This window comes from Coffea eugenioides, chromosome 11 (genome assembly GCF_003713205.1).
Source record: "Coffea eugenioides isolate CCC68of chromosome 11, Ceug_1.0, whole genome shotgun sequence".
NCBI lineage: Eukaryota > Viridiplantae > Streptophyta > Magnoliopsida > Gentianales > Rubiaceae > Coffea > Coffea eugenioides.
In genome coordinates, this window is record NC_040045.1 from 49269558 (window position 1) to 49283416 (window position 13859).

At 41.1% G+C, this 13859-nt stretch overlaps 3 protein-coding genes and 1 long non-coding RNA gene across 4 annotated transcripts; all 4 read right to left on the minus strand.

Moving 5' to 3' along the window:
• Positions 1-2749: 2749 nt before the first annotated feature.
• On the minus strand, positions 2750-4122 carry LOC113751794 (S-adenosylmethionine decarboxylase proenzyme-like). The gene is given in 1 exon segment (XM_027295933.1): positions 2750-4122. A coding segment is annotated over 1 exon segment (1086 nt). The 5' UTR covers positions 3993-4122; the 3' UTR covers positions 2750-2906.
• Positions 4123-4369: 247 nt separating this feature from the next.
• LOC113751795 lies at positions 4370-5675 on the minus strand. The gene is made up of 3 exons (XR_003464858.1): positions 5542-5675; positions 5383-5434; positions 4370-4409 (listed from the first exon to the last, which is right to left on the minus strand). It is a non-coding gene; the product is annotated as an uncharacterized LOC113751795 (long non-coding RNA).
• A 442-nt stretch (positions 5676-6117) lies between these two features.
• Positions 6118-6537, minus strand: LOC113752810. The gene has a single exon (XM_027296865.1). It carries the CDS (start codon positions 6535-6537, stop codon positions 6118-6120), a length of 420 nt encoding a protein of 139 aa, XP_027152666.1.
• A 3-nt stretch (positions 6538-6540) lies between these two features.
• Positions 6541-7092, minus strand: LOC113752811. The gene is made up of 2 exons (XM_027296866.1): positions 6860-7092; positions 6541-6766 (listed from the first exon to the last, which is right to left on the minus strand). Exons 1-2 carry the CDS (start codon positions 7090-7092, stop codon positions 6541-6543), a joined length of 459 nt encoding a protein of 152 aa, XP_027152667.1.
• Positions 7093-13859: the final 6767 nt, after the last annotated feature.

The window sequence follows — 13859 nt, forward strand, 5'->3', positions numbered from 1 at the left end:
TGGCTATGAGTTCACCTCATGTGCTGGCTCTACCATATTTCTCTTAGACATTTGAAGTGGAGACAGATGCCTCAGGTCATGGTATTGGGGCAGTTCTGAGTCAAAAGGGGAGACCCTTGGCTTACTTTAGCCAAGCTTTGGCCACCAAGCATAAGGGTCTTTCTGTATATGAAAGGGAAATGCTAGCTATAGTAAGTGCAGTTCAAAAATGGAGACCGTACTTATTGGGTAGACACTTTGTCATTAAGACTGACCACCAGAGTCTTAAATATCTGATTGAGCAAAGAGTATCCACACCTATGCAGCAGAAGTGGGTGGCTAAGCTTATGGGGTATGACTATGAACTTCACTATAGGAAAGGGGTTGATAATGTGGTAGCTGATGCATTGTCCAGACAACCTTCTGTCAGTACAGCAATATTAGCCCCTATATCCGTCATTCGATCTGCACTGCTTGCTGAGATTCAACAGAGTTGCGTTCAAGATTCCTTGTTGCAAGGCATTATTCAGCAGTTGCAGGCCCCTGCAAATGACCCTCAGCATGTGCACTACACCTATCAGCATCAGCAACTGAGGCGGAAAGGAAAGTTGGTAATAGGAAATGATCCAAACTTGAGGTTGAAGCTCATTAGACTGTGGCATGATACCTCCATTGGGGGGCATTCAGGTATGCAGGTGACCTATAAGAAACTTAAGGAGTTGGTATATTGAAAAAACATACGGAGAGATGTCGAACAATATGTGGCTTCGTGTGATGTTTGTCAAAGGCATAAGAGGGAGAATGTGGCATATCCAGGTCTGCTACAACCATTGAGTATTCCAGAACGTGTGTGGTCTGACATATCCATGGATTTTGAGAAGGGATTGCCTCAATCTCATGGAAAGGATGCTGTTCTTGTGGTGGTGAATAGGCTCAGTAAGTATGCTCATTTCATTGCTCTCAAACACCCCTACACAGCTCTCTCAGTTGCACAGGTATTTTTAGATAATATCTATAGGCTCCATGGCCTCCCTCAGACGATAGTCAGTGATAGGGATGCAACTTTCATTAGTCACTTTTGAAAGGAATTGTTCCATTTGTTGAAAGTGCAGTTGTGTTTATCTACTGCTTATCATCCTCAGTCAGATTGCCAGACTGAGGTTGTTAACAGATGCTTGGAGAACTATCTGAGATGCATGTGCAGTGATCATCCCAAATAATGCTGTTTTTGGTTGCCACTGGCAGAACTTTGGTACAATACAAATTTTCACTTAGCTATAAGGAGCACCCCCTACGAGATTGTCTATGGCCAGTCACCTCCCTTGCACATTCCTTACATGCCGAGCAGTTCTACTGTTGATAGTGTGGATAGGAGTCTAGCTGCACGAGAGACCACTCTACACCTGCTGAAGCATAACTTGCAGAAGGCTCAGCATCGCATGAAGCAGCAGGCTGACCAGCACAGGTCTGAAAGATCTTTTGAGCCAGGGGATTGGGTTTATGTTAAGCTCCAACCGTATAGACAGCACTCACTCCGGACTCATTCTTGTCAAAAACTATCACCACGGTACTTTGGACCTTTTCAGATCATTGCAAAAATTGGTTCTGTTGCATATAAGTTGCACCTTCCCTTAGAGATCAAGATACATCCCACCTTCCATGTTTCCCTTTTGAAGAAACATGTAGGGGATCATCCAGTGCAGCAACACATCCCCATTCGTATCACTGATCAGGGTCATTTGCTCATAGAACCAGTCGCTATTCTAGATAGGAGATTAGTACGCAGGGGACGAACTGCTGCTACACAGGTGTTGGTCCAATGGAGCAACAGTTTCCCAGAAGATGCGACTTGGGAGTACTGGTTTGATCTCCACCAGCAGTATCCTCACTTCAGTTCTTGAGGACAAGAACTGTTTGACGTGGGGAGTATTGTTATGTCTGGAATAATTCTGCCGGATGTTGTCAACTGGAGTTTATTACTACTAGGAAGTTGTTATGCTACATCAGATGATTGGTTGAGTTAGTTGCGCCACATCAGCCATTCTATTAGTTAGTTAAGTAGCTGGAAAGAGAAAGCTCGTGCAAAAATAGAAAGCTTGTGCAGGAAGCTGATTACTGAAATAGAATTAGTACTAAAATAGAAGGCGGTGGCAGGTGACTATATAAAAGAGGCTAGGGGGATGGGAGGTACGGGTAGTCTGATCAGTCTAATTCAATTGTATTCATTTCAATTCCCTATTCTCATCTCTGCAATAATACTATCTCTCTTCCTCGAGTTGTCTTCTCCAATTTGCAACTCCTGTTTGAGAAAATTTTCCTGTGATCTCCACTGCTCTTCGCATCACAGAACTAAGTAAACATATGAATATAGTAGTTCAACCGTCTTCAATTTCAAAACAAAAAGATACCATGTTGATTTGTAGCGTTACATATGGTTTTAGCAGCTCATGCCGTCATGCCAACAATCTGCCGTGGTGTTGTTCCCATACTGCAAATTCACATGTAACTTGCTCTCGTGTGACCGGTTCTTCTCTCCTGTACCACCGAAGCAGAAGCAGTAGGAATTGACATGGACAGAACATCCTCACAAGACAAAACGATTCTTATTATTATATTACGTATCCCAGAAGAACAAATTCAAATTGCACGAAAGAATAATTTTCTTATTCGCAACGAACTAGATATAAGAGTCAATTCAGACCCTAACATGCAACATGAGGACTAAAAACCCATAAAAAACCTGCAACCCCGACTGAAGCAGTCGCAAGAATAAATACCAAAGCGAAAGACAGCTTTATTCCTTGACTTGACTACAAGAACAACAAGAAGAGACCTTATTGTAATCCCCCGACTACAAGCACAAAAGGGACCCCGTTGAAATGAAAATACTTCAACACACAGTTAAAGATGGAAGACTCTCTCAATTGTCACTCTTCCTTCTCGACGTACTCGTCCTCACTCTGGCTCCAGCAGCATTTCAGAATTGACCTGGGAGACCCACAGCAACCAGCGCCAGTGAAACTCTGGTAGATAATTGATCCTCCCTTCCCGAGCATTTCACAGCTCCTTTCCTCACACGTGTATCCTTTCAAGTTCAAGTTGAAATCAAAATCAAGCTCCTCTCCAGAACTACGACTGTGCAGAGCAAAACAAAACTCCGTGGGTTGGAAACAGGCCAACACCCTTTCAAGAAGCTTGGTTAAGTCTAGAACTTTCGAGTCATATCCAACGGCTTCAAAACTAGCATAACTGAAGCCAACCTCAGGTGTAACATGAATAGTCGAGATTGCATCTCCTTCGATTGAATTCATGGAATACCCACAGGGATCAAAGTCAAAATCACAGATCTCTGATTGGGGAAGAATCTTTCTTATGCCAGAGGTTTCAGTCATGACAGCAGCAGACCTTGACTGCGTTTTATGAAACACTGCAGCCCTATTCTTGTCCAACCCAGTCATGCACATTTCTAAGGTATAAACCGGATCCATATTTTCCATGTGTTCAGCTGAAGCAGAGTAGACATGTCATTTCTGCTGCTTCTCAGCACCACCCATCAGATAAGCTCTACTGCCTGCTCCAAGTTTGCCAAAATAGCTGTTTAGGACAGCTACTTCCTCATAAAAATTGCAGTGTGGATAAGGCTGAGCACCAGGAAATATAAAACTCCCACGGGAATACCTCACTGATTTCACTCTGAGTTTGAGATCACCAGCAAACTTCAGGATCAATGGAATTGAAAGAAGCAACTTTGTAGTCCCACAAGTTTTGAGTATGATTTTGTAAGGGAAGATGAAAAGACTAGATTCTGAGAGTATATAGGAATCGACTTCACCATTCGATAATGAGGACACAATGGTGCAATGAGCTGGTTTTAGAATTTCATCCAACTGGTAATTTGAAAAAGCTCGAAGCCCACGACCACCAGGGTCAGCAAAGATACCAGGTTCAAAAAATGATATTTCAAGCCTTTTTTCAAAACCTTCAAATCCAATGGCAGAGACTGGCAAGGCCATCTTAGCTTAAGAGAGACAAGTGCTGATTGAAAGAGAGGATCGGAAGGATGAATGAAGAGACTAACCAAAAAGCAAGCAAAATATAAAAGTTTCAATTACTACAATTCTGGTGATTATCAAACAACTAGGAAAATCTCAGGATGGCTTCCGAGCGCACTGCACATACAAGATAAACAAGCTACAGTTTAGTATGACACAGTTATGATATTAAAAAAACATGACATAAATTACATTACAAGGGAGCTAAACTCACGTTGGAGTAAGCAGCAGATCTGAATTTCTTGATTCCTCCAGCAGGTCCTACGTCCTCAATGCTGTATCCAAGGGGAGCTTCGTATAATAATGATTTACTACCACTAGACTTCTTCTTCCCACCTTTAGACTCCATTAGATCATTCAGTCTTCTTCCTGTCAAACCTGTAAAAAAAAGGATCAGATAAACTCGAGGCAGAATGAACAGAGGAAAACAAACAATTCAGCATTAAAATTTATGAACCTGATAGTGACAACCACAAGTTATCCAGCACAAGAAACAAGAACAATGAATCCAGATGTTATGCTTAAAAAGTGGAAAGGTTTTATCAAGTTTATACATCAAGTAAAGATATCCAGGAAGGCAAAAAGGCGACACAGAAACCTTTGCAAGACGAAAAAAAGCACTTAAATTGCAGGAAAAGCCAAGGCAAAGAATGCCATGGAACAAGTAGCAGTGTTAAAATAACAAATGTACTCAGAGGAAAAAGAAATCAAAATCGAAACTTAAAACTTGAGCAGGGCATACAGCCATTGGCAACTCCCCCCTCCTCCCCCCTAACAAAAAAACAACAACCAAAAAAAAAAAAGAGCCAAACTGCAAAATCAATTGGTTTTGAAAAAATCACAACAGATTAAGATCAATGGCAAAGATAACAGCCTTTTAGCTCTCCCCCCCCACCCCCACCCCCACCCCCACCACAAAAAAAAAAAGGAATTAGAAATCTTCTTTGGCGAAGGTATACAAAATAAAAAATAAAAACTGGAGCCAAAGAAAAAGGAACAAAGAAAACATATAATTCAAGAATAAATCATTGGCAAATATAAGATGGTTACTCCAACTAATATTGGCATCATTACTCACAATTAAAAAGATCAACTTCCACGTATGTGATTATAATAATTTTCTTATTATGGATGATAACAACAATGTGAAGTGCAAATAACCTAGATACAACAGGCAGAAAATATTTAAGAAAAAAAAAAGAACCAAACCACGTGCGAAGAAAATAATATAACTGGGAACAATAAAATAAAACAGGGTCCCAAAACTCTGGCTCATAGCAACACCAAAGCTTATCAATTGCCAAAAAAAATTTATATAATTAAATAAATAAGAAGGCTCACAGAAAATTACCTTGATTCGAAAACACACAATGCAGCAGAAACCTCAAGCAGCCGCACAAGCCCTAAAAATCCAATAAACCAAATCCCAATAAACAAATATCTAAAAATTCACTAGTAGATGCAAAACATAAAGGGCAGTCCAACAAATAACAAGAAACTAACGTCTTACCTCTTGTATTTACGTAATTGACGATAGAGAATAGGAAATTTGACAAGAGAGATCGAACAAACTCCAATTTCGTGCTTCTGAATGACGGGGTTAGTCTGTCTTAATTTTTCTGCAGAGACAAAAGTGGTTGAAAGAAGATGGATTTTCTCACTAAATTGAGGAGCCACCCAATGCGTTATATATAGAAGCAGAAAGCGGACAGCTTGTGGTCGATGACCGTGCCACGTGGTTGAATGAAGTATGATATTACGGTCTTACCCCTCCGTGATTTGGCCTAAGTAGCTTTAATTTTACGGTAAATTGGAATTAGAATTAATGTATGATACGATTGGACTCCAGCTCATCTGCGTCTTTAACTTAGTCATCGGGACTCAGGTCTGGTTAGACTTCAGCCTAAAATCGCTGAAACACAGGCGCTTTTAAGGCTTTTCATCCTTTTTTCTTTTTTTTTTAACCCTTCGAAGAGGAGGATGGCAAAAAAGATTCTATGCACATCCGAATTTCTCGAGGCATCATGCAACTTCGGGGTTTTTTCTTTTTTATCAGAACGGCAACATTGTATTAATAGTAAACCAATTACAGTATAGGTGGGCAATAGCTCTTACAATCGGCCTGGACTTGTTCCAGCAGCCAAACTAGGAAGTTTTCCTTCCATTCAGTATTTTGTTCCAAAGTAATAGCTACTTTAGCTAGTTTATGGCTAACAAAGTTGTTCACCCTATTTGTAAAGGTAAAACAACATTCATCAAATTTTAACCTAAGTATCCTGATGTCATGTACAATTGTTGCTATCACTACGTCCTCCTCCTCACTGCACACTGCTTTCACTACTTGACTACAGTCCACTTCAAACTCCACACTTCGCCAACCTTGCTGTTGTGCAACTATCATGGCCTCTCTTAGAGCCTTTGCTTCTTCGACCTTGGGACTGGCACAGCTAAAATTTGGAATAGCCCGGGCCCCTCGCAATCTTCCCAACCAACCCCTGGCCACCATTCCCTACCCAGCTCTATCAGCTTTAAGATGCAACGTAGCATCTGAATTCATCTTAACCCAACCAACCCTTGGTTTCCTCCAACCTGTCGAGCCTTTATCCTTCCTCGCATGATCTCCTTCTGTTCCATTTTCCCAATCCTGAGCTTCCTGGTACTCCCTCCACTCCCTCAATGCTTTCTCCACTGCTACCCTTGGGTCTCCATTCCTTTCCTCAAACTGTCTTGCATTCCTGGACTTCCAAATTTGCCACAGCAAGTTGACGGTCAGAGTAATGCGCTCCCACCCATTTTCCTCCTTTGCTGCCCCATTTAATTCCTCTCACCAGTGCCAGAACCTGTTTGAAAACAACTCCAGCCCATCCCAGTTCAGTGGAGCAGCCTTCCATATCACCTTGGAGTGGTCACATAGAAACAAACAGTGTTCTATAGTCTCTGTGCTCTCCCCACAGCATTTACACATGGGATCGCCTTTGGAACATCGCTCTCGAATCACAGCATTAACTGGAAACACCCCATGCAAACATTTCCAAATGAAATGTTTCAGCTTGTGCTTCATATTCAAGCCCCACAAAAAGTTCCAGCTCTGGCTATTCCCTATTCTTGTGCAACTCGACCCAGTCTCTGTCCCCCACCGTAGCCCCCTCTTTTGCCTTTTCTTTGCCAATCTATAACCCGACTTAACTGTATACATGCCAGTAGAAGAAAAGTTCCAATATAAGCTATCCTTCCGTGGTTGTACTCCAAGTGGGATTCAGTATATTCTTTCCATACTCCTCCTCAAAAACTTGTTTGATTAGTTCCCTATCCCACTTCCCTTCCCGAATAAGCTCACTTACTTTCTGGATCCTCTTCCATTCCCTTTTCCTCGTCCTAACCCTTCCATCCTCTGAACTAGGAAGCCAACGATCCTCCCAGATGTATATAGAGTTCCCATCCCCCACTCTTTTCCAAGTCCCTTCCTCCAATAACCCTTTTGCACTAAGTAGACTCTTCCAACACCATGAATCCCCATTAGATGCCCTTGTATTCCAAATAGACAGACCTTTAAAGTATCTAGCCTTCATTACCTTACTCACCAAGAGGTGTGGCTTTGTCAAAAGCCTTCAAAACTGCTTAGCCCATAATGCTAAGTTGAACTCATGCAGCTCCCGAAAACCCAATCCTCCATCTGCCTTTACCTCAGTCAACTTCCCCCACCTAAGCCAATGAATCCTATGCTCATCCTTTCTCTGACCCCACCAAAATCTCGCCATCTCCGAACATATATCCTTACATAAGGTCAGTGGCAACAAACAACAAGACATTACATAGGTAGGTAGGACCATTACAATAGATTTCAACAATACCTCTTTTCCAGCTGGAGTCAAAAGCTTCTCCTTCCATCCAGTGAGTCTTACAGTTGCTTTTTGCCTAATGAAATCAAACACCTGCCTTTTGGACCTCCCAATGACCAATGGCAAACCCAAATATTTGCTCTGCGATACCTGCCTCATTCCCCGCAGCTCAGCCATCACCCCATCTTTTTGTGCCTTCTTGACATTTCTGCTGAAGAAGATTGAGGATTTCGCAACATTAATCATCTGGCCAGAAGCTCGTTTGTACACCTCCAGGATTCTCCTCAGATGACCAGCCTTCTCTCCACTTGCCTTACAAAAAATCAAAGAGTCATCTGTAAAAAACAAATGAGACAGTCTGGGAGTACCTCTTGCAATCCTCAAACCTGTCAGCCGTCCTTGTTCATTTGCTTGTTTTAATAGGGAAGAAAACCCCTCAGCACAGATCAGAAACAAATAAGGGGATAGAGGGTCCCTTGTCTCAGCCCTCTAGATGGTCTAATAAAACCTGTTTTTTCTCCGTTAATGTTCACTGCATAGGTTACACTAGTTACACAGTTCATGATCCAGTTAATCTATCAAGGACAAAACCCCATCTTAAACATCACCTTCGCCAGAAACTCCCACTCAACCCTATCATACGCCTTGGTCATATCTAGTTTAAGCGCCATATATCACTCCTTCCCAGTTCTTTTATTTTTTAGGAAGTGAACACATTCATGGGCTACAAAGATATTGTCTAAAATCTGTCTGCCCGGAACAAAGGCAGATTGAGACTCACTTATACATCTACTAAGAACAGTTTTGAATCTGTTGGTTAGGACCTTAGAAATGATTTTGTAGAGTACATTACACAAGCTAATTGATCGAAAATCAGACATAGTACAAAGGGCATCAGTTTTAGGAATCAAGCTAATCAAAGTTTCATTGATTGACTTTAGCAGAAAACCAAAATTGAAAAAACTATGCACAGCCCGAATAACATCAAATTTGACAATGTGCCAAAATTTTTGAAAGAAGGCAGGAGACATACCATCAGGTCCTGAAGACTTGTTTGGATGCATTGAAAAAATTGCTCGGCTTATTTCCTGATCAGTAACTGGCCTGATTAGATTCCTATTCATCTTAGTGGTTACAGTATGTGGGATTCCTTGCAAAACTTCATCAAACTCACCAGGGTTGTCTGACGAAAACATATGTATGAAATAGTCTAATATCTCCTTACAGGTCTCCTCCTTTCCCTCACATCATTCCCCATTCCTCTTTTTCAACACACTGATCCTATTTCTTTTCCTCCTACCAGTCGCCATAGCATGGAAATAGCTAGTATTTTTATCCCCCTCCTTAAGCCACTGCACCCTGGCCTTTTGACTTCAATAAATTTCCTCTTTATTGTAAGCCTCAGCCAACTTCTTCTTAAGGTTTATTAGGTGTGCCCGTGAGCCTTCATCAGTCCTTTCTTTTATTTCATTAATCTCCTTTTTCAACATTTCAATCTGTGTCCTTGAGTTTCCTGCCCATCATTTGCTCCATCGCAATAGGTCCATTCTAACCTGTCTAATTTTGCACTGCACTTTATATAGCCTAGATCCCTGCTGCTGCTCCCCCCATGCCTTCCTTATTACCTCCTCAATATCCTCTTGTTGTAGCCACCGTTGATCAAACATAAACCTTTTCTTTCCTCTCCTGTTAGCAGGTCTAGTATCCAGCACCAACATGCAATGATCTGAGGCCTCGGTGTCCACATGTAAACACTTAGCTCTTCCCATCCTCTCTACCCAATCTTTGTTGCCTAAAATCCAATATAATCTCTCCTTTACCTCACCCTCATTTCCCCAATTGTTACTCCAAATCCATGGTTTGCCTTCAAACACAATATCTATCAGTTCATTGTCGTTCATAAAGGATCTGAAATCTTGAAACCTCTATTCTGACATCTGGTTCTCTTCCTACTTTTCACTATTGGAAACAATATCATTCAAATCCCCCATAATAGCCCAGTATTTACCTCACAACACATTTCTCCTAGTGAGAACTTTCTATTGCTCTTTCCGGATACCTACATCTGCACTAGCATAGACACATATACATCACCAGTCACATTTTGCTTCGTTGTCCTCGATTAACACCTCAATAGTGAAGCTAGTAAACAAGATTTTCTTTATCACCAACTCCTTTTTCCACAATACAGCCAGCCTCCCTGCAATACCAACTGGATCCATCACAAAGACATTATCAAATTTAATCCACTGTTTCACCTTATTTAAGTAGCTTTTCTTCTTCTTTGTTTCTGACAGGAAAACTAATTCCGGAGAGTGGAGTCTCACGACCTCCCTCAATTGGGAAACTTTCAAGGGGCTCTCCACACCTCGACAGTTTCACACCAGAGCCTTCATGAAGACCCCGGAGCCCCTTGTAGGGTGGACTCCATACCCTCAGATAGATCCATCCATTCATTAGAATCAGCGCCAAACCTAACCCTCTTCCAGTTCTCTTTTCCTACTCGCCCCTCAGAATCCTCCCCATCTTCTTCCTCCAGCTTCCTTTTCCCATCGCCAGCTCCACGCAGCTCCACATTCACCTCTCCCAGTGGCCTCCTCTTACTCACCTCCAGCACTATTCTTTTCCATGTCCTACTCACCCCTTGCCTTCCTGTAGACTTACTTTTCTGTCTACCTCCCTTCCCCCTCCCTTTACTATCCCCAGGCTGTGACTCATCATCCTCCCTCTCCTTAATCCCTCATTGATCTTGTCCCCCTCAATATGCCCTTGTCCCCCATCCACCCACATCAGATCATCCCAACCTCCCCTCTCCTCCACAATGCTTCCCAGACCCTGTAAATCCCTCAGCCCCTCATCCCTCCCATCTTTCCCATTTTCCTTACCCCTCCCATCACTATCTTTCCTAACCATCGTAACCCTGTTGTGCACCTCTTCCCTTGCAGCTTCCCCTTTTCCCCTACCCCTCTCCTCACCTACACCCTCCTCCTTTCCATCATTTGAGACCTGATTCGTGGTCAACTCCCCCTCAGACCAGTCCTTAGAATGTGCTGCCTTATAGAAATCCTCCGTAGAGGTTAGCAGGAATTTATCCCCAGGCCTCGCTTTATCTGTATTATCTCATGCTTGACCTCTCACCTCCTCAGCACCCCCATTCACATTACTATTCCTGCTCCTCCTATTTGGACTTCGAGGAAGACTGGCTCTCATCCAGCTCCCAAATTGAGCGCCCCCTAGATTCAACCCCTTCTGCCCGCAAATTCGTTCAGTATGCCCAATCTTGCCACATCCAAAGCAGAATTCTGGGCATTTTTCATATCTAAACGCAATCCACCTTTTCTCACCATTGCAACTCACCATGATTCCTCGAGGCAGTGGAGTAGATAGGTCAATTTCTACTAAGAGTTTCAGATGTTTGCCCTCCTTACCCCCGCTTTGTGGCACTATCACGTCACACACCTTTTGGAAAATACTGCCTATTTTCCGTCCAGCTTCTTTCATAACCCAATGCAATGGAATATTCCAGATCTGGACCCAGATTAGTGTATTTCGCAAGGCCTCTTCATCATCCTCCAATCCTTTTTTCCACCTCAGAAGCACAAGTGGCTGCCCATCATAAATCCATGGACTTCGATTCATCACAGCAGTCATATCATTTTCTTTTTCGAAGATGAACTAGAACAAGTTGCGTCCTATTTCCATCACCCGAACATTCTTTGCCTGTGACCACATACTAAGCGCAAAACTCCTCAATCCACCTATATTTGCCTGCCTATCCCCTCAAACCCTCCCTATCAGACTCATCTTACATTCCAGTACACCTTTTGGTATCTCATCCTTCCCCAGACTAACTTCATCGCGTTCCTTCTCAGAGAGATTAAACCTTCGCAGGATTTCTTCAATGTTCTCCATCCTCCTCCTACAGTGGAACCACTGCTTACTCAAAACCTGTACAAACCAGTCACGATCCAGAAATAGTCTGCGTTGTTTCAACGCCACCAACCAAACTCCAGTACCAAAACCTGAGAACTAACACACAGACACAGAATTAGAATATCCAAAACACGAAGCGAAACTAGAACACAGGATCAAAAAAGAAAAATAAAAAATGAAAGATGGCAGCAAGGATCGACGCACCTAGATCTCCAAGGACTGGGACATCAGGATAAAATACGCTACATTCTCTAGAAATCCAAGCGTATATCCAGAGCGAGTAGATGAATTCGGAAAGTTTCCTACAGTGGAAGGTTTTTGAATTTGGCGGTTGAATTTTGATCTTATTTTGGGAAAGTTTAATTTGGGAAAGTTTGTTGCAGAAGTTTCTAACACCCACAAGAGGCGATTTTCTCTCTCTAGAAACTAGAGAAAACGCTCTCATAGAGAGAGACTAACCCGCATCCTAACTTCGGGGTTTGTTTGGTTGAAATTTTGAGAAGGAAGCACTGAAATTGTAACATTTTACTGGTTTACCACAGAGCAAGGAACGTTTTTTGTAGTAAATAAATAGTAACAAAAAAACAGGTCAAGGGTCCAACCAAATTGTCATTTAATTAAATATTTTCTTTTCTTTTCTTTCTTTTTTGTTTTTGTGTCAAAGGTTCAATTAACCAATTTCATTCACTAAAACTTATGTATGGACCAACAATGAGCTTAGGCAGCATCGCCAGAATATTAATGTTAAACCATTACAGTCTTAGCTTCAAATTAAAATGACGCATCAACCATCAATTGGAAGCCATCATGTAAAATATTGCTCTGGTATTAAAATTATTGACGTGATAATAACATCATCCATGAACCCATGAAAGAAAATATTAAGCGATAAAAGAAGTGGAAATATATTTCTTTCTGTAAAATTGTTATTATTTAGTCTATATATTTTCATCATTAGATGCATAACACATAATTTAAATTTGAATTTGAAACTCAAATTTTGCATATGTATCGTATATCCAATCGTAATAATATATACACCAACAAGATATATATGATTTATTCAAAATTTTTTGTCGCACGATTGCATTTTGAAATCTTGATCACTAGACCATAAGTGGTTTAAAAAGATACCTCGTAATTTTTGCAAGTTCAGTGAAGTGACTAAAGTCCAAACTCCGCTGTCTTGCCACCGGAGTCCAAACAGAACCAAATAAATCCTTCACTCTCTGGCTGCGGGCTGATCCAACGATTATTGGAATGAACCATGATAACCAATGGTCCGAAGGCCCACAATGAAATATAAAATCCTCTATCCTAAATTCTTTCATTCGTAGACTTATGGAATGAGATCATTTTTTTATTTTTTTTTGAAGCAGAAATAGGAGAAATTGATGGGATATTTAGGTACTTGTTATGATTTTCTAAGAGGTTTTACCCAGTTAATAACTCCTAATAAATCTGCAAAATTAATTGATTTTGACCCCACTTACAGCCAATTAAAAAGGGTTACGAAAGAATTATAACTAACACCTAAATTGAGAGAAAATCTGCACGCATTTTTCTTTTGTATATAAACATTGAAATAAGACTTCCGACTCTTGAGTCAAAAGTCTTGCAATATGTTAGGTGACGGAAACTCGAGACTTTACTTTGCACTCAACAGCTCGATAGCATTGTGGTTTCTACTACTTTGAGAAAATTGTCTACAAAGTAGGGTGGATGTTTTAGTCAGATCTAGTTAGGACTGTTCACGAATCGAGTCGCTCGCGATTGTACGAGCTCAAGTCGAGTTCGGTCAATATCGAGCTCGAATCGAGCTCGAGTTAATCAAGTAGAGTTCAAGCTCAAAAACATTAAGTTTGTTGGCTCGCGAGCTCGATTATATATATATATATATATATTTTTTAATAATAAAATTACATATATATCCCTAATATTTGTTAAAAAATTATTATTTTATTTATTTTTTAAAAATAAAAATAATAACTTTTTTTTTTATTTTTTAAGCTTGAGTTCGACATTTTAAGCTTGTCGAGTTCGAGTTCGAGTTTCA